The 19969-nt window shown below is 39.0% G+C and overlaps 2 protein-coding genes across 9 annotated transcripts; both read left to right on the top strand.

Moving 5' to 3' along the window:
- The first annotated feature begins 1530 nt into the window (after window positions 1-1530).
- Window positions 1531-9773, top strand: fbxo42 (F-box protein 42). Of its 7 annotated transcripts, none has more exons than XM_059330249.1 (11): window positions 1531-1665; window positions 2566-2845; window positions 3031-3147; window positions 4308-4442; window positions 5058-5211; window positions 5963-6073; window positions 6576-6672; window positions 6914-6970; window positions 7100-7216; window positions 7663-8311; window positions 8354-9773. In XM_059330249.1, the coding sequence occupies exons 2-11, from the start codon at window positions 2572-2574 to the stop codon at window positions 8761-8763; spliced, it is 2121 nt and encodes a 706-aa protein (XP_059186232.1). In that variant the 5' UTR covers window positions 1531-1665; window positions 2566-2571; the 3' UTR covers window positions 8764-9773. The 7 variants fall into 7 exon arrangements, with proteins under 7 accessions (XP_059186232.1, XP_059186231.1, XP_059186230.1 ...); XM_059330248.1 differs by having other exon boundaries at window positions 8351-9773; XM_059330247.1 differs by having other exon boundaries at window positions 8348-9773.
- A 942-nt stretch (window positions 9774-10715) lies between these two features.
- Window positions 10716-19885, top strand: slc25a34 (solute carrier family 25 member 34). Of its 2 annotated transcripts, none has more exons than XM_059330211.1 (6): window positions 10716-10878; window positions 12435-13178; window positions 15902-15967; window positions 17844-17996; window positions 18101-18235; window positions 18323-19885. In XM_059330211.1, exons 2-6 carry the CDS (start codon window positions 12678-12680, stop codon window positions 18509-18511), a joined length of 1044 nt encoding a protein of 347 aa, XP_059186194.1. In that variant the 5' UTR covers window positions 10716-10878; window positions 12435-12677; the 3' UTR covers window positions 18512-19885. The 2 variants fall into 2 exon arrangements, with proteins under 2 accessions (XP_059186194.1, XP_059186195.1); XM_059330212.1 differs by lacking the exon at window positions 10716-10878 and adding an exon at window positions 10937-11291.
- Window positions 19886-19969: the final 84 nt, after the last annotated feature.

Genomic DNA, 19969 nt, shown 5'->3' with positions numbered 1-19969 from the left:
CGTCATGAGGAGATGATTTAGGCAAGAAAAAAAACTATTTTGACAAAAAATGACTTGAGCAATTATTTTAACAGTGTGACGATGTATTGATTGATTTCCTAATTATGATTGATTTTATTAAAGGCGATTATGTTAATTTGCTACATTTTAATATAATAATTAATTATAAGTAAATATACGAGGTAAATACAGTTCGTCACCCTGTTAAAATAATCGCCTAACTCATTTTTTTATTTTTATTATTTTTTGAGTCATTTTTTGTCATGAGGAGAGGATTTAGGCAAAAAAAAACTACTATTTTGACAAAAAATGACTTGGGCAATTATTTTAAGTGTGACGATGTATTGATTGATTTCCTAATTATGATTGATTATATTAAAGGCGATTATGTTAATTTGGTACATTTTAATATAATAATTAATTATAAGTAAATATACAAGGTAATTACAGTTCGTCACCCTGTTAAAATAATCGCCTAACTCATTTTTTTTTTTTTTATTATTTTTTGAGTCATTTTTTGTCATGAGGAGATGATTTAGGCAAAAAAAAAACCTACTATTTTGACAAAAAATGACTTGGGCAATTATTTTAAGTGTGACGATGTATTGATTGATTTCCTAATTATGATTGATTATATTAAAGGCGATTATGTTAATTTGGTACATTTTAATATAATAATTAATTATAAGTAAATATACGAGGTAATTACAGTTCGTCAGCCTGTTAAAATAATCGCCTAACTCATTTTTTTATTTTTATTATTTTTTGAGTCATTTTTTGTCATGAGGAGATGATTTAGGCAAAAAAAAACCTACTATTTTGACAAAAAATGACTTGGGCAATTATTTTAACCCTATAAAGCCTGAACCATGAAATAATTGCCAGAAAATTATATTTTTTTAAAAACTTGAGTATTTATTGAACCTGCTGACAAAAAAAATAAATCAATTTGCATGTATGAATTCTAATTTGTATCATATTTGATACATCAGGTCTTTTTGTACAATTTGTTGCAATTTGTTTGTTTTTCTTGAACTAACAAAAACATAAAAACCTAACATTTTTATCCTATTAAGACTTTCCTTTTAACATTTAATTCAAATATGCAAGAAAAAAAGTTATTGATCTGCTGATATGAAGGTTTCACCCAGCAATGAACCTGTATCATTTTTGCTACATCTGGTATTTTTGTGCAATTTGTTGCTCAGTTTGTTTGTTTTTAATCTCCAACACATGTATACATCAGGTTTTTCAGGAAAAAAATATATCACTCTAATGATGTAGAGGTCTCAACAACATGTGTATCAAATATGATACACTTGGCTTTATAGGGTTAACAGTGTGACGATGTATTGATTGATTTCCTAATTATGATTGATTATATTAAAGGCGATTATGTTAATTTGCTACATTTTACAATCGGGTAATTATACGGGGTAATTCCAGTTTTACCCCGGGCTGACACATTTGCCCCCAGCAGCTGGGGGCGCAGTGTTTCTCCAGAGGAGCCGCCCGGCACCAGACAGCCGGAGGACGCTGTTCACAGAGCGGAAGATGGCGACTGTTTGGAGGCAGCAGGGGAACCTCCGGAGCTGATACCGGGGGGGAGGAGGAGAGGAATCATACACACTCAGAGCCCACAAAAAGACCACGTCTACAACAACGGTAAAAACTACAGCTGAGGATTCAAATTGACAACATTTAGCTTTGATCAGAGTTAATTACTGCACACAGTCTCTGCTCGAGCTAACGCTAGCATAGATTATCAGCAGCAGACAAGGCTGAAGACACCAGCTAGCTAGCTTGTTAGTTAGTTAGCCAGGCTGAAAGTGATGTCCTGAAAGGTTGTCGTGTGATTAAAATACTTCAGAAGTTGGGTGTTTCCACAGGTATTTATGAGAAAAACGGGTTAGCTGTTGCAACACACCGTTAGCTAAAGATGCATTAATGTTAGCTAACGGTAGCTCAATTAGCTAGCGTTAGCCAGTGCTAGCATATATTGTCTACAAACGTTAAATCCAATAACGTGTACACGCCGGTTAGTCAGTGTTTTGTAGCATAAATCACCCCCTTTAGTCTTGTGACATATAACGCGTTTAATGTGTTTTCCTAGGCGTTATCTTTATGTAGCATTTAGCATTAGCAATGCAACATTTCATTAGCAATGTGAGGGCTAACGACAGCTAGTTGTAGCTGACGATATAAAAGGGACGTGTTGTATGGAGGGGCCAGCTGCTAAGTCCAAAGAAAGGCACCACCCGTTTCAGACAATAGATGTGACAGTTAAGTCTGCTGAGAGCTAAATGCCACAAAAATGTGATGGTGGTTAAAGCCTTGTAGTGTCATTGTTTGTGGGGTAAGACCAAATGTAGTCTAATTTTGATTAAGGTCTCCTCATTAAATTTGAGTTGCACAAATCCAATAAAGTACATGTAGTGCAGGTGTGAAGTCACTCATTATACTAATGGAGAATTTAAACTGCTGTTAAAGTGTGGCTAATTGTAGCTGATGGCAAAGATGCACCTGAACATTACATCACTAGCATGTCTCCCCATGTCTCCACAGACAATAATGTCCCGCTCCCATGATAATGAGGATGGATGCTTTGTTGCCATGGATACAGAGGAGGATGGTGCAGAGCCTGCCGGGATAGCAGAGGAAGAGGAGGCAAACATGGGGTCCTGCCGACAAGAAGGGAACATGGACAGTGGTGCCAAAGGAGGGGGGAGAACAATGGTGGAGTTGCCAGAGGAAGTTCTTGAATATATTCTGTCCTTCCTTTCACCTTACCAGGAGCACAAGACTGCTGCGCTTGTCTGTAAGCAGTGGTATCGCCTCATTAAAGGTATGCCTCTTATATTTACATGTCTTGTATAAAACTGAATCATAGGGTGGAGCGGTTAACCTCGCAGTGGGTGTGAGTGGGCATTACACTGAGCAAAGCAGTGATTTTCAGCTTTAAACACCTGAGAGGAAACGTTTAAAAGTTGTTGGTGTCTCTGTTGCTTACTAATATTTTATCTGACTTAGGTGTTGCTTATCAGTGCTACCATGGTTTCTTGAGAGCTGTCCAAGAGGGAAATATCCAGTGGGAAAGTCGCACATACCCATATCCAGGAACCCCGATCACCCAGCGCTTCTCACACAGTCAGTATTCAATACTTTACAACACTTAATGTCAAAATGCAGGAGAAAGACTTCATTTTGAATTTGAATATATGCCTTGATAACTGCTTATTAATCTGGTGTTTTTGCAAATTGCAAAGTCACTCATGTTAACAAAAAATATGATTTTATTAGTCATATTAGTTTGTCTCTTGGCATCCAGAGTTAGATTGATGTGGGCACCGAAATGAAAAGGGGGTGTTTTTATGTTTGTACTGTCAAACAATACAATATACAATACATGACAATATAAATATATAATAATATTGTTTGATGTGGGTATAAGGAAATTCTGCAATTACATTTAGAGTAATTATTTAGATGTGATGATAAAGGTGTCAATAATTTGGACATCTTTAATTTAAGCACCTTGAATAGGCTTGAAAAGTGTTGAATTGTACTCTTAAAAAGCTGAACGATGAGTTGCATGTCATGTGTGCAAATATATTTTCCCCCATAAGTCAGAAATGCAAAACTTCAGTTTATGTGTCTGACATTTGAAAATATTTCAGTCTGGTTTTAGTTGTGGATCCGATTATGAGTCCAGTGAGCAGCATATAAAATGGCTTCTGCTCTTTGCAAGATTAGTGATTCATGAAAAGAGCAACATCGGACACTTAATCAATTTTGTGATCTGATGGACTTCAACAAGACTTAAAATAGATTCCGTGTTGCAGAGGCAACACACATTTATATTTCCAGTATCAAGCTGATGCAAACCTTTTATCACCAGCCTTTAAACCTAACAGGAATGTTCTTTGATAATTTATTTTAAGCTTTAAAAAGACAGATTTCTGATAAACATCGAATTGTGCTTTCACTGTCAACTGCTGTAGTTTAATTCAGTGACATAAAAGGTCACTTACTTGGAAGTTTATTGTTATGCTTATGTGGATTAAATCACTGCGTATTACCGTAGTTTTAAGGAAGGTATAATTATTAGTAGTATAATAGTTGTGAAATAATCTTTAAACTAAACTGTACTGTAAACTATGTACAAAGATATAGAGAAGTCCTCGATTTAATGTTCTATTGGAAAAGGCTGGGCTCTGATTTCACTGTACTTGTAACAAAAACAAAGTTTCAAAGAAAAAAATGTTTGCTATTAAGTTGTGGTTAATTGTTACCTTTCTGTGTTGCAGGTGCATGTTATTATGACTCAAACCAGTCCATGTATGTGTTTGGGGGTTGCACTCAGAGTAGCTGCAATGCTGCCTTCAATGATCTGTGGAGACTTGACCTCAACAGCAAGGAGTGGATCCGCCCTTTAGCCTCAGGTACGAGTAGCTTACAGACAGTAAAGGCTACGGGAACCTGAAATTTGAACTCTCTTTATGATATGTAGGTCTGGTAAAAAAGTAACTGCACATGGGGCTTATGTAAGGGGAACTGTGGGAGGGCGAACCATGTTAAGTGAATATAGTAGTCAGATGCTCAGCAGCAGCAGCTGAGTGCACAGTATTTGAGGAGGTGGTAATAAAAAACAGAATCACTGATGAAATGAGATTGTCGTGAAATTATTTTAATAGAGCACTTTCATTTTATTAATGTAACATTTCGAGCTTATTGTGCCTTTTATGAAATTACATGCAAAGGTTTAAGAGGTAGAGATGTGTGTAAAGAGCTTTTACCGTCAGAGATTTGACCCATTGCATCATAAAACAAATCTTTATGTGATTTTTGTCACTTATGTGAGGCAGAAAAGGAATTACGTAATATTACTGTCTACCATCTTTTTAGATAACTGTTCTGGCATTTTCATTTTACTGGCATTTTACTAACATATTTTTTAGATATACATTTATTGGATTAATTATAAATTAGTTCACACATATAACATCATGCTTATTTAGCTGAAATTTGAGTCCTGTTTTTGCTCTGTCTTTTTCCAGGCTCTTATCCATCCCCGAAAGCTGGAGCGACTCTGGTGATGCACAAAGATCTGTTAGTGCTGTTTGGGGGATGGACACGGCCCAGCCCATATCCACTGCACCAACCGGAAAGGTTCTTTGATGAAATCCACACCTACTCTCCTTCAAAGAACTGGTGAGAGAGTTTTCAGTGCTGGGAGTTAAACAATGTAGCTGTGACAAGTGATGGACAAACTTTGTACAGTTTAAATGTACCATGTGGAGTAATTTACATGCGTTAATCGCTTTGTATCACCAATGTGTGACTGGAATATAAGGTAACTTAACTCTGTCAAAACCTAGTATTTGACTGACAGCGATTGGTTTGGTGTGATTTTGTGGCCAATGTGTTACAGTAATAGATAATGGTGCTGTCTATGATGTGAATATTTTGGATATTAGTGGTTGGTATACTTCTGTCCCTTTTTAATACAAGCAAGTAATAATATGCTCAGTGATATAATAAACCCCTCGTCCATCCACGGATCAAATAGGATTCCATTCAATTAAAAGTATAAATCCCCACCCAGTGTGTGTCAGCACAAAAACTGAGATGTTCCCAGACTTCCTCTGTTGCCTGGAACAGCCTTTGGACTTATGTTAAGCTCTTGGGACTGTTGTGCTGGGAAAAAGGATGTTATTCTTGAGCACCCTTTTTTATTGTTTGCTTGCTGGCTAACGTTTCCACTAGCAAAGTACTATTTGAGTAGATAATTTAGCTAATTTGCATACCAGATAACTTCACCACCTGATGCAATCCATGATACTGACTTATGTGTTATGACAGGGTTGATTTTTCAACAGGATTTTCAAAGTTCTCTTTTGACTTCATCATCACAATCTTTTTCTTCCTTTTCGTGATGACTTTTTTCTCTTTCTTGTCTCAGGTGGAACTGCATCGTAACAACACATGGACCTCCACCGATGGCTGGCCACTCTTCCTCTGTGATTGGGAATACCATGGTGGTGTTTGGAGGATCATTAGGAGCACGGCAAATGTATGAATGTGTTACTTAAATTTAATTACACATTATCCAAAACAGGAGCAAATTCAAGGTGAAATCTGTAGCTTTTTGTGCATTTGAATTTCAGTAGAGATTACAGGGCAACTAGTGTTTGTTAAAGTTTTTGACACGTTGTTTGTAGACAGTAAAAATGTTATTGACCCCTCAGGTGATTGTGAGTATATATTTTACTGAGGTTACATTACCTCAGTTAATCATACATACAGTCACTGTAGTTATGCAGATTACTTAAAAAATCAGTGACACAGGAGCTGTTACACTGCTTGTGTTGATGGACTGTTAGAAACACCGGAAAGGTCTAAGTAGCCAAATCTGAGCAACATTTCTTAAAAGCTAGTGTCCAACCACATTTCTCCATATAAATTGATGTGATGATATTTTAGTGTAAAAACTAAAAATCTTAAACTTTGTTAATTGGAGTGTATTAGCTGCCAGTCCTCACCATGTTGTCGTCCTCTCTGATGGTTCTGATCAGGAGTAATGAAGTTTGGGTTCTGGATCTGGAGCAGTGGTCCTGGTCCAAACCACCCATATCAGGCCCATCACCCCACCCGCGAGGAGGCCAATCACAAGTAAGAGGGCTTCAATGTTCAAGCTAGACAGTAATCCTTTGCTTTCTTGGACAATCTTGGATATTATCACTAGTCATTTCAACTCTTTTAAGAAGGTCCTCCCAATAAAGTTGTTAAGTTAATGTTGTTGTGTTGCTGGATTTTTTTACCCTTTATTACAGCTTTCCCCTCTCCATGCACTTTGTTAGTGGGTGATATTAACTTTTTTGTTATGAATTAAATGTAAATGCTTTCCTTTTAGATTGTGATTGATGATCAGACGCTGCTTATCTTGGGAGGCTGTGGTGGTCCAAATGCAGTAAGTTTGTTCTTCATTGCTTTTACACTTCTTTGTAGTATCAGAACAACATATCTATGTTTAGCAACTATTCCATGTGACTATAAATGACTGTAGTTTTGACTTATCCTGTTGTTTTCTGTGTTAAAGCTCCTTAAAGATGCCTGGCTTCTCCACATGGACACACCGCCTTGGAGGTGGCAGCAGCTGCAGGTGGAAAACGAGGACCACGGGGCCCCGGAGTTGTGGTGTCACCCAGCTTGTAGAGTAAGTGTCGGTCTCAGTCCTATTTTGCACATCTACAACTGTCTTTCCACTGGATGGTACAGCTTGAGTCACTTTTGGTACCAGGTCCCTTCCTCTGTTTTGTTTTCTACTGTGGATAGTTACCGCAACATTCCCAGCTGATTGCCATATCACTGCTGGACGAAACTCACTGTGATGTCATCCTCAGTGTGACAGTGGCTGAATCCTTTCATCAGTATCTAAACAGGAATGTCTGCATTACGTACAATTTGACAATTATATGGTGTAGCTCTTGTCAAAAAAAAAAAAAAGTACCGGTACTATCTGAAACTTGTTGAAATTGAGTCCAGTAAAGTCATGTTGAGCTGTACCATGCAGTAGAAAATCTGCTTGTGTGCTTAATCATCAGATCATCTATTTGTCACTAATGTGTCATCTATTTGTCATCTTCGTCCATTAACCTCAAGGTGGGCCAGTGCGTGGTGGTTTTCTCACAGGCTCCATCCGGCCGTGCACCGCTTAGCCCAAGTCTTAACTCCCGGCCCTCCCCCATAAGTGCCACACCCGCCCCTCTGGGCCCTGAACCGCCTTCCCTGCGCTCTCAGTCTCCTGTGCGGAGCGGGGCCGCCGGAGTTGTCTTGGGAGCTGTTGAAGAAGCTCCGTGTGTAAATGGCCGATGGGGCACGCTGAGACCTCGACCCTCAGCGAGAGGAAGTGCCAGAGAAGGGAGCCCATCCTCGTCCCAGCAGCAGTCTCCGTCACAAGGCCCAGACAGCCCTCCTCTTCCTCCACTTCCCCCATTATTAAACGGATCCTCTCCTTCACCAAGGACCAGCCCTGCGCAGGCTGCATCCCCTTCCTCTCGCCCTCTCCCCTCTGCCTCCACAGACTATGGCTGGGAGTCTCCCCCTTCTGCTGCTCACCACCCTGAGGTGCCCAGCACCAACGGCCTGCATACACCTCCTGCAGGCTCCCCACACACTCCCCCAGGAGCAGTGTCCCCCGCTGCCTTACGACGAAGTCTGGAGGCAGTGAAAAACAAATCTTCCTCATCTTTACCATCATCATCGTCATCGTCTTCCCTTCAGACACAGGGGGCTTCTCCTGGAGGAGTAAGTGGAGGAGGAGGAGGAGGAGGAGGAGGAGGAGGAGGAGGAGGAGGAGGAGGAGGAGCGGGTCCACCTGGAACCCCTCCGTCATCATCCTCCAGCCCGCCACAGGCGGCCGCAGCTGATGGACATGCTATCCCTCCTATTGCACGACGTCTTGGCCATCACCCACCCCAAAGCCTGAACGTAGGGAAACCTCTATACCAGTCTCTCAACTGCAAGCCCATGCAGATGTACGTGTTGGATGTGTCCAGGGCCAAGTCCGCTGGGGTGGTGTCCTGGAGAGTTTACGGGAACGGGACTCCCGCAGCAGTTACAGGGCCTCCTGAGACCAGCCTTCACACGGTGGTACAGGGCAGAGGAGAGCTCATCATTTTTGGGGGCCTCATGGACAAGAAACAGAATGTGAAGTACTACCCTAAAACCAACGCCTTGTACTTTGTACGAGCTAAAAGGTAATGCAGCACCGGGTGTATTGGGAAAACAGACGCTCCACCCTGTGATCACACAAGGGAATTGACACACAAGGCCTTTTTCCTATAGAGAGGATTATGGGAAAAGAACATAATCATTGTTAGATGTTCCACTTCATAAATTCACTATTCTCCCTTCTGCCTACTGCAAGCATTCGAAATAAAACACTTTAACTACACTTTGATAAAAACATTTGTGTGAATGAGAATCCTGATTGTGTGTCCGTGCGTGTGTGCGTGTGTATGTGACTGCAGTGATTAGAGAGAACAGGACATTTTTTTGTTGTTTCCCGAAAGGTGACCAACCAAACAATACGATTTCTGTTTTTTTTTTCTGTGTTGCCCTGCTCTGAACTCTGAAAGAGAGGAACTGTGGATGAACGGACGCAGAAACGGTTGATGACTACCTTGGTTTTTGTATCACTCTTAAAGCCTGCAGTGTTTACATTGAAAACGGCGTGAGTGTGCGTGCGTGTGTGTGTGTGTGTTATGTGTGCACGGTGGTGGTTAAAAGTTGTTGACTAATGTGTGTCGGGGGCCATGGTGGCTGAGAGATGTGGCACTGTACCATAAACATAGTAAAACAATAAAGGCCTCCATGTCTGCTCGGTCACCGTCTAAGTTCCTGCTCTGTGCGTGTGTGTGGTTGTGTGTGGTCTATCAAATATCATGCATTAGCAAAAGTATCTCATCAAAGTCCGTTAATCCATTTTTTTTCTGAGCGTCTCAATTCTGAAGCAAGTGTGCATAGAAAGGCCATAATCAGCATTTAATATAAGCGCCTGAAACCCTGAACATTTAAAAAATACTCGGTACTTTATTATTTTAATGCTACTGATTTTATCAGAGGACAGTAGTATTTTACTTTGAAAACAATCTCTGCATATGTTTGGTTGGGGGATTCCCTTCTTTGACATTTTCAAATGTTTGATTTAAACATGATTTTAAGTTTCTATAAGTGTAAGTGTCCAATATTAAAAATATACTACATTCGAACTGTTAGAATTCAATTTTTTATTCAGGTGGATCTAGCAGAGCTCTGTTCAGCTTATGTTTAAGGTTTTCTTTTAATTATTTTATTATCAGTAGCCTGAAGCCAACTTCAGCAACTTGATTCGTTTTAGGTGACCTAAATGTTTGGACCAAAAAATGATTTTGTTCAATAGTAAAACCCATTCCTGCCAGCAGATATATCAACTTAGTATCTGAAAGTAATGATAAACCTCAAAGATAATAACACTTTACTTTGAGATACTAAGTACTAAGTAATGATTACATTTCACATGGTTTCCGTTTATTATTGTGATTATGTAGCAGTTTTTAAAGGGATCAATAACTCCATCTGCTGAGGAAGATCATGTGAAACCATTGAAAGCTCCTGAGCAGCTACACATATAAACCCCTTGGTCAAATAGATTTTGCTGTTCCTAATATCAACATATGAACTCCTATTGCATTTGATTTAGTCATTCAGTCATATCGGAGTATTTGTACTTTATAGAGCTGTTGAAGAGCGTCCTCTAGTGGCCTTTTTGCACACAGCAGATAAAGAAAAATGCACACAGATGAGTCATCTTTAAAGCAGCATCATGTTTTCCAAATCTAATTCAGAGCTAAAACATTTCATAGCAGTTGCTTCAGTGTTAGTGAATATTAATCAGATCTACCACATGTACAGCCCCTTATCAACTCCTCAAAATCTCTCTTAAACAACATTAAAACACTGAATTAAATCATAAGTTGCAAGAGTTGAACAAGGGACAGGTTTGTTTTTGTTTTGTTTGTAAGATTATCCACACGATCTTCAGCAGATTAACCTTGTTTAGACGCCTGTTTGGATCCTCTCCCTCAGACACCTCCACCCCCCTTTGACCAACAATAACCTTTTACCCAGAGAGTTCCTATTGGACGAGAGCGGGGGCAGTTGACAGCGGAGACGTGTGATTGGTGCAGACTCCGTGATATGGTGATGTGGCAGACCGGGCTGGAACCTTATTGGCTGCGGGGAGAGTCAGGGGGCGGGGCCTGTGACAATGAATGTGCTTAGGACACATGTTTACAATGATGGGGGAGAGGGGAAGAATGGACCTGCACAAACACTGTGAGTTTCTGAATGAAGCGATATTTTTTGAGTTTACAGGGGACACGTAAGAGGAGAGTGTTAGCCTCTGATATGTGCTGTGCTGTGGTGTAGTTGTGTAGTGTGTTGGTTTGAATGAATTTGATTGGAGTGGTGTGAGCGTGTGTCTTTTGATTGTGTGTGTGCGAGTGTCTGCTCTGTTTTGTCAGGTGAAGGATGAAGTCAGGTCGTTTAGGACACTTTCTGGGAGAAGAAAACCAACGAAAATTCTAAAGACTAATTGTAACCTTTACACTTTATTATAGTTTTTTGCTTCTTATTTTTTGTAAAAAAATAAATAAAGAGAATATGTTGCCAAGTTCCGTACTTTATAAACTTTGGACCTCCACACAAATCAAGAAACCTGACTTCATTCACTGCAGTGACATGTTCAGGTAAAATGGGACAGCAGAGAGAACATTTCTATTTCATGTTTTTGTTTTTTAAATGATTAATCAATTTATCAGTTCAGTCATTAGATCATTGGTAAAACCTTCCTAAATGTGTGACAAGTACAGCTTGTGTAGCAGTGAATGCTAACTTTAGAGCCTGAACGATATGGGATTTTTTTTTTTTTTTTTTTAGATTTTAGAGGGTAACAATTCATAGACTGATCTGGTGGCCAATGTTGTGGATTTTTGAGCTGGTATGAAACTGAGTTTTTCTGTGTGGGTTGTGCACATAGACTGTATAAAACAGATTGTGCACTGATTTTGTGAGAGGAAAAAAAACTTTGCCAAGGTACTCAGAAGGCTGCTTTCTTTAACAAATAACTTTATCAAAGAATATTTAACATTAATATAAATTCTACATACAATGTAGAAATGTAGAAAAAAAGAAGAAAATAAAAAATAGATAACTAAATAATACTGCATGTTCAATATCATGTTCTTTAATATTCTTTATGATTTTTAGTTTTCTGATTGGCACATATGAGATGACATATATATATATATATATATACTGTAATATTAGTTGACTGTCACATCTGTAAGAGTCATTCTAGATGATTTTTGCTAATGTGGACTCACTACATCATCCCTAATATTTTTTTTATTCAGCAGAAATATTAACAATGTCTGTACTATGGCAGGGTGGCACACAGCAGCATTTTCACCTGGTACAAACATGATGGTTTTACTTAAGAAAAATGTCCCATTTTAGCTCTCGCATTAGGGTAAATTCCGACAATTATTCAAAAGATTCACCAATAAAAATAAAGTGTATGCAGTACTCAGATCAATGCAGATGCAGATTAATTCATGTAAAGGACATTTGTAGCAACACTGCAATAACATATTTGGTGATTGGCAAGTAATATTTAAACAAACCATTGTGTTCAGTCTAGTGTAACAAACTGAAGGTTAAGAGACTTTAACAGCAGGAAATCATTTTCTAACAGGTTTTAAAAAATGTCACATGGACGAAAACCTGAATATTACCACTCCCACAGGAATCTGTCCTCACATGTTTGGCTGAACATTGTTAACACTCACAATATAAAATGTTCACTTCAACATGAATGACTTCTCTTGCAGATGGTGCCTCTTCTGAACAGACTGACAGAACGTCTCTACAGGACATCAGAGAGGATCACTGACCTGCAGAGTCACAGGAGGGACATGCAAAACAGATATTAAATGAGTTATCACAAAAGCTGATACCGTTTGTTTCTGACTTTGCTGTTTTGTACAAAGTGAAACACACTGTTCCTGTTTCCAAACACTCTGACAAATAGGGGACAAGTCAGCAAATCAGACCAGGACTAATACTTCTCAGTGATGACCAGTGCTCAGCTACTGAAAGCTCCTCCAGAAGAGTCTGTGTTTGGTGCCCAGCCGTCCCTCAGGATGGCGTCCACTGTGTCCACCGTTCCCCACGGCGTCCTCGGCCCCTCGCCGCCCCCTCCAGCTGTCTGTCCTCCTCTGGACTTTGCCATGGGCGCTCTCGCCTGCTGCGGGGCCTGTGTGTTCACCAATCCCCTGGAGGTTGTAAAGACCCGCCTGCAGCTTCAGGGTGAGCTGCGTGCACGGGGGTCCTACCAGAGACACTACCGCGGAGTCCTGCAGGCCCTCTGGGTGGTGGGCCGCACGGACGGGCTCCGGGGCCTGCAGAAGGGGCTCTCAGTCGGGCTGATGTACCAGGGTGTGATGAACGGGGTTAGATTGGGCTCCTACTCCTACTGTGAAGCTCTGGGTATCACCTCGGTCCACGGGGGGAGTCTGCTGGCGGGGGCCGGGGCGGGAGCGCTGGGGGCCTTTATCGCCTCTCCTGCATATCTGGTAAGTTTAATGAAGTTTCTCCTTTTATGCAAACTCTATGGCAGTGTGGAGCTTGGTGATATGGACAAAATATTCTATATTATAAACTATAAGTCACTTCATATCCCGATAACAATATATATCATGATATGTTTTCTGTTTTGATTAATTGTCTTAATGAAATAACCAAACGGTAAAGCCTATTTTTATATTCACCATGTGAATTAAATACTTGACAAATAAAAGTATTTTCCCATTTAGATATTGGCTTAAGTGAAAAATAAAACATAACAGTTAAAAGTGAAACTATGGAGAAAAAAATAAATATTTTCAGGTATGCACTGACTATTTTTACATGCATGCACATAAATACAGAGTAATCACATTACGACAATAATTTGATTTCACTATACTGGTGTATTTCCGTGAGCAGAATTCTTGATTGTAGTCACAAGTTAATAACATGGAATGAATGAATGAATGAAAATAAATATTAGCTATATTTTATGTTGAAGTGATTATTACCCCCTTCAGATTGTCTCATTTCAATAGTTTCTAGAGGCCTGAAGAGGTAAAACGACATGTTATTTGGCAAGATTTGCAAAAATTACATTCTGAAACCTTGGATGGGATCCTGGTTTGGATGAAACTCATTTCAATAGTTTCTAGAGGCCTGAAGAGGTAAAACGACATGTTATTTGGCAAGATTTGCAAAAATTACATTCTGAAACCTTGGATGGGATCCTGGGATCTACTGGACATTATAAGTCACCTCTGTAGGTTTTTTCTTTTTAATTCTATTAGTAGGTGTAACAAGCACTTTGTAGTTAAAGTTACTTTACGGCCAGTTACTGGATACTACAAAAATGTATGTCAAACCCAGTCACAACAATGTGATTTTGTGTTGTAATGTAATGTTACCTTCAGGACATATTGATGTCTGTGTTTGAACAAAATGTTCAATGAGAGTAATCTGTTCCTCTTGTGAACATTTACAACACGTCCCTCAAATGTTGTAAGAGATGTCAGCAATGATGTCATTATGTGATATCAGTGTGTGTGTGTGTGTGTGTGTGTGTGAGCTCAACAGGTTAAAAAAAACTAGGCCTAACAGGAAATTAAAACCCCATATGACACTGATAGTGGATTCTACGACTAGGTTACATTCAACACACTCAACCTCAAGCAAGTTAATTATGGCCAAACAGCTGACATTAAGAGGACGAGAGAGCTAATGTGGGAAGATGATATGGATAATTGTCTTCCTGTGGCAAGCCTCAAATATATTATGCAAAAGGTTTCAGCATTAAGAGACCAAACTGTTTAAATAATGGCAACACACTCGTCACAAATTATCTGCCCTGTTTGCACCTTGTGGGTCTGTTTCTACAGCAGCATAATGCGTATGTTAACTGAGTAAAAAGGCACTATTGTAATGTTAGTTTACACACTACAAAGTTTATGAAACACTATAAAGTAAGAGGTGTTCATTATTTATCAATCAGTCACTACTGGACACATTCATATATTTACATTCAAACAGTGTCTTTGGTTGCTGTAGAAAGACTGTAAATAAGTAAGATGCTCATTTTATTTGTGTATTTCAATTGTCTTTGATTACAAAAATCTCTTCAAAACCAGTATGGACAGGAGGAAAATATGGACATGTGAGTGTTGTTTGAAGGTAGAAAAAATATCATCTATCCTCCAACAAGAACTCCTCTGGGAAATCTGAGGGGAAAGGTTACCAAAGGTCGTTTAAAGGAAAAAATATGGAAAACAACAGCGACTTCCTGATTGAGATTTAAAGTCACACTTTAAATGAAACTCTGAGAAACATGACAGTGCAAAACCTCGGGCCTGAACGACAACTGTGTTGTAATTCATCACAATCGGAGACCGGAAAGCAAACCAGCTCGGTTTCAAAGGCGTCTCAAATGTCCTACATCTATTTTTATCCACAACGAGCGCTTGTAAGGCAAAGTGACATTACATGGGCGTGTGTGGTCGCAGTCACACACCCGCAGATGTTGCCCAATTTGATTACATCTAGTTTTCAAGAGATTACAAGATAAAAGATAATCTTAATGTATCTTTTCATGAACCATCTGCTCCTCAGCATGTCCACATCCAGCTTTGTGTGTCAGTATAGATGCAGATTTAATGTGCATCTATAAAACCAGACGAGACTCGTAATGTTTTAACATCTACACCCGTCTCAGATGTCCCCGTCTCTTGATTTACAGCACACGTTCTGAATGTCCTCTGCATGTCCGGCTGGAGTAGTGTTGTTGTTTTTCTGCCTCAGCTGTCAGTCAATACCTTTTAAACCATCTAGCGTTTTGCACCGTCATGGAAAGACAATATTACTTTAGGTTTTTCCATATCTAGGTCACTAAATATATCCTGCACTATGCTTCAACCTGCTGCCAAAAATATACCGTATCATGTGGCTCCTTGCTGCTGGCAGTGAGAGAAGAAAGGACGGTTCAAGGTTATTTTATTTTCGTGCATGCCCAAACTGCTGCAACAGTTTAATCGTTAAAGAGCTAAAAGTTTGTGTTGTATATCTCATACCTGGTAAACATAAACAAAGTCACCTGTAATTGTTGCATAACTCCTCCTGGCATCCGACTCAGACATTATCCTTCTTAGTGACAACAAGCCTGGTTTTGTCTGGACTTAGAATAATTTTTGGCACAGTATCTAGTTCAGTCTGAATGCATGCTGCATTTTCTCCGCAGGTGAAGACCCACCTGCAGGCTCAGACTGTGGAAGCCATCGCAGTCGGCCACCAGCACAACCACCTGGTAAGATGGAGAGGTTCAAAGTAAGACACATAATTACATTAAAGGTTGTTTAACTAGGGCTGTGAGTAATTAGTCCTATAGTTTGCTATATAAGGGGTATTTACCTGCAAAGGAAGGAGAGTCATAGGTACCCATATATTCCATTTTTATTGCAATATCTTGAGGTCAGAAGTCAAGGGACCCCTTTTAAAAAGTACAGTTTTCCCCTAAATGTTGTTTAGCCCCCTTCTCGACAAAATCAGAAGAAGATATGACATGGTTGGTACCAGTAGATTCTTTTAGTTTCATATGACACCAGTATCTGCACTGTATCTTTTTAAAAAACAGCTACAGCCCCAAACCTCTATTTTGTGTTTTTTAATGCATTCAATATTTTTAAATGAATCACAACAAATTTATACATTGGTTTTGATTGTACTAGTTTTAACCCTTTGGCCTTTTTTTCAATTTACGTGGCATACATTTTGACAAAGTTGTGATTTATTTATTTATTTTACTTTTGGAAGTTCAGCCTCAGCTCCTATCTATATTAAAATATAATCTATATTAAACCCTGTAGCCAAAATTCAGACACTCTCCCAGACTCTTAAGAACCAAAATGTCCCCATCGAAACCCATTAAAACCACAATATTTGATCCCTACATTTTTTGTATTTTTCATTAAAAACAACAATGGCATTTTGTCAACAAACTGGCATTTAACGTTAAAATTCTGGAAATGAATCAATATTGTATTGTTATGATCAGAACTGATGATGGTTATAAACTATCTCAGTAAAAGTTTAAAGTAACAATTAAAAAAATTAAAAAAGTAAATGTAATTCATTCAAAAGTCAACATAAAGGTATGTAAATACTAACAATATTAATAATAATAGTAATTGAAATATACTGTATTTCTATATCATGCATTATATTTTAGACAGTTATATGAAGCAAAATCTAAAAGCACCTGCACATTGACAGTTTTCAGTTATGCTGATCTCTCAGGACGGTATGGGTGTGTATGTGTGTGTGTGTGTGTGTACACACTGTACTTGACTGAAGCTTTGCTCACTCTTCTGTTGGTTTTGTTGGACCTGTTTGGGCAGGATGCCTTCTCCTGTTATTCAATCAATCAATCAATCAGACTTTATTTGTATAGCACTTTTCATACAAGCGAGATGCAACACAAAGCGCTTTACAGATAACAAAACATAGAAACAAACACCCTCCGCCCATCCCCAACCCTCCACCCCACCCACCTTCATCCCACCCATCCTATTAAAAACAAAGCACAAACTGAGGAACTGAGGAAGCGCCATCTCAACATGGAGCAGTGAGGAAAAACTGGAGGCAGTATTGTTCTGTCATCTGTCTCATAGTACATTTTTGAGGTGTTGTACTTCAATAAATGTGTTTATTTCCATCCATCTTGATATATATTGTATTTTAAACTTCTATATATTTTAAACTTCTTACTGTATGGAAGAATATTACTGATGCCACATAATGTATAATTTTTAGGGGTAAATAAATACAAATGCAGCACTGATCGTGAGATCCAGTGATCTCCATGCCATGAATGTACATATATATATATATATATATATATATATATATATATATATATATATATATATATATATATATATATATATATATATATATATATATATATATATATATATATATATATATATATATATATATATATATATATATATACACGCAACTTTTAACTTCTGTTATTAGGAAACTGCTTTGTGCTGATATGACTTAAAGTTCTATTCATAAAAATGTTTTTTTTTTAACATATCAGAAACACAAAAAACAAACACATTATCATTGTTGTTGTTCTTCCAACACACTAATGCTTCTGTTTCCTGACATTTCAGGGAGCGTCTGATGCCTTTGTTACCATCTATCGAAGAGACGGTTTAATTGGTCTCTGGAGGGGTGTGAACGGGGCCGTGCCTCGCGTCATGGTGGGATCAGCTGCTCAACTAGCAACCTTCACCTCGGCCAAGGACTGGGTGTCACATTCCCAGGTAGACGTGATAAACATCTGACATTTTTGCAGCACATGTAACGCGACAGCTGTCAGCCGGAAGTCAAACCTCGATCAGTTACCTGTTTCTTTGTTTCCATGCAGTGGTTTGTTCCAAACAGCTGGCTCACTGCTCTGATAGCCGCCATGATCAGTGGAGTGGCTGTGGCGATCAGCATGACGCCGTTTGATGTCATCAGCACGCGACTCTACAACCAGCCGGTGGATGAGGCTCGTAGGGTGAGTTCTTGCTCTCTAAAATAGCACAAAAGACAGTTTCCAGCTAAACACACAAAGACACACTGTTTTCCTTCTCTTGTCTTTCAGGGGCGTCTCTACCACGGGTTTTCAGATTGCATGCTGAAGGTGTGCCAATCCGAGGGCCTGCTGGGGTTGTATAAAGGCATGGGCCCTGTCTTTGTGCGCTTGGCCCCACATACAGTGCTCAGCATGCTGTTCTGGGATCTGATGAGGCAGCAGACAGTAAAGGACCGCCAGAGTCCAGGAAGAACCTAAAACATCCCAAACGCCTGCAAATGATAGACTGGACTCAGTTACAAGTGTTGAAGTGGTCCAACGAAAGCACAGAATTTGAAGTAAATGTTCAACATTTTGGTAACAGCGCTTATTTGCTTTGTTGGAGGGAGTTAGATGAGAAGATTGATACCATTCTACTTCTGCTCCTGAGATCTAAAGATCCTAAATATAACACTAAGACACACATACCAGAGGTGTTCTGTTGCTCCTCTTCTGTTTACAGTTGATGAGCCTTGTGTTGAGTTTTGAGAATTTTTCTCTTGATATTAACTAACATTGTAAGATATTGGTAAGGGCTATCTTTGCAGTTAAAATTGCAAAAACGTGAAGGGAAATAGACACTTGAAATGCTGTTTGAATGGTAAAATTTAAATGTCCTAAAGTCAAGAAAACTGTCTTAGTGCAAATTTGAGGGCATTGGTTTTAGAAGTATCACATCAGTGGGCTGTAGGAAGAGATGGGCTGTTAACACATTGACACAGAGGAAACACACTAAACAGAGAACATGAAACACTTTGAGGTGTCTCTTTAATTAATATTTAGAGGACAGCAAGCAGCTAGCCTGTCTCTGTCCAACTGTAATTAAATTCACCTACCAGCACCTCGAAAACTCAACAATTAACACTTTATATCTGAAGGTTAAAAATGTTAATTTGGAAACCAGGCACAACACTCACCTCCATAAACACTGAATGTTTTGTTTTACACTTTTTTGGACAGAACCAATCTGTTTCTCCCAATTTCCAGTATTTGTGCTAACCATGTTAAACAGCTGTAGCTTCATATTCCCAGTACAGACATCCGAGTTGTATCAGTCTTCCCATCTAACTCTCCTCCTCGACGGTATTCGGCACTCTTCCTTTAAGTGAGACTCGCTCTGTCTAAAGCCGAGCAGATGAATGAGCATTAAAGTACTTGATAAAGATGGACTAAATGCTGCACAAACTAACTTGCAAAATTTTTCAAAATACATGGAATTGCTGTATAACTATCAGGTTTTGCCTTTAATACCTCAAATGATGCATTTACTGAATATCTGAAATGAGAGAAGTGAGACCCTTGTGGGCTCGCAGGCATATCAAGATAAAGAACAAGTCTGGATTATTAAAACATAAGCTCTGTATTCCATGTTTATAGCACAATGTGGCTGCTGGGGTTCGCACACTGTTCACACAGTTTAATACTTAATTCTAGTTGCCTTGTCTGTTCTATGAAGAGAAAACATCTGTTGGGAATGTGTTTATCTACTGACATTGATTTGAAGTTCTCGTGTACAGAAACTTAACCTACGGGTACGTCAAGCCTTTGAACAGCAGTTGATAATAATAATGAAAAGGAAAAAAAATAAAGACATTTTTTGTATAATTTTGGACTCAAGTGTTGCATCTTTGAAATACATATCTAAAATGCACTGTAAGCAAAATGTGATCAATTTAA

This window comes from Centropristis striata, chromosome 3 (genome assembly GCF_030273125.1).
Source record: "Centropristis striata isolate RG_2023a ecotype Rhode Island chromosome 3, C.striata_1.0, whole genome shotgun sequence".
Lineage (NCBI taxonomy): Eukaryota > Metazoa > Chordata > Actinopteri > Perciformes > Serranidae > Centropristis > Centropristis striata.
This window is presented reverse-complemented; position numbering and strand designations above follow the sequence as displayed.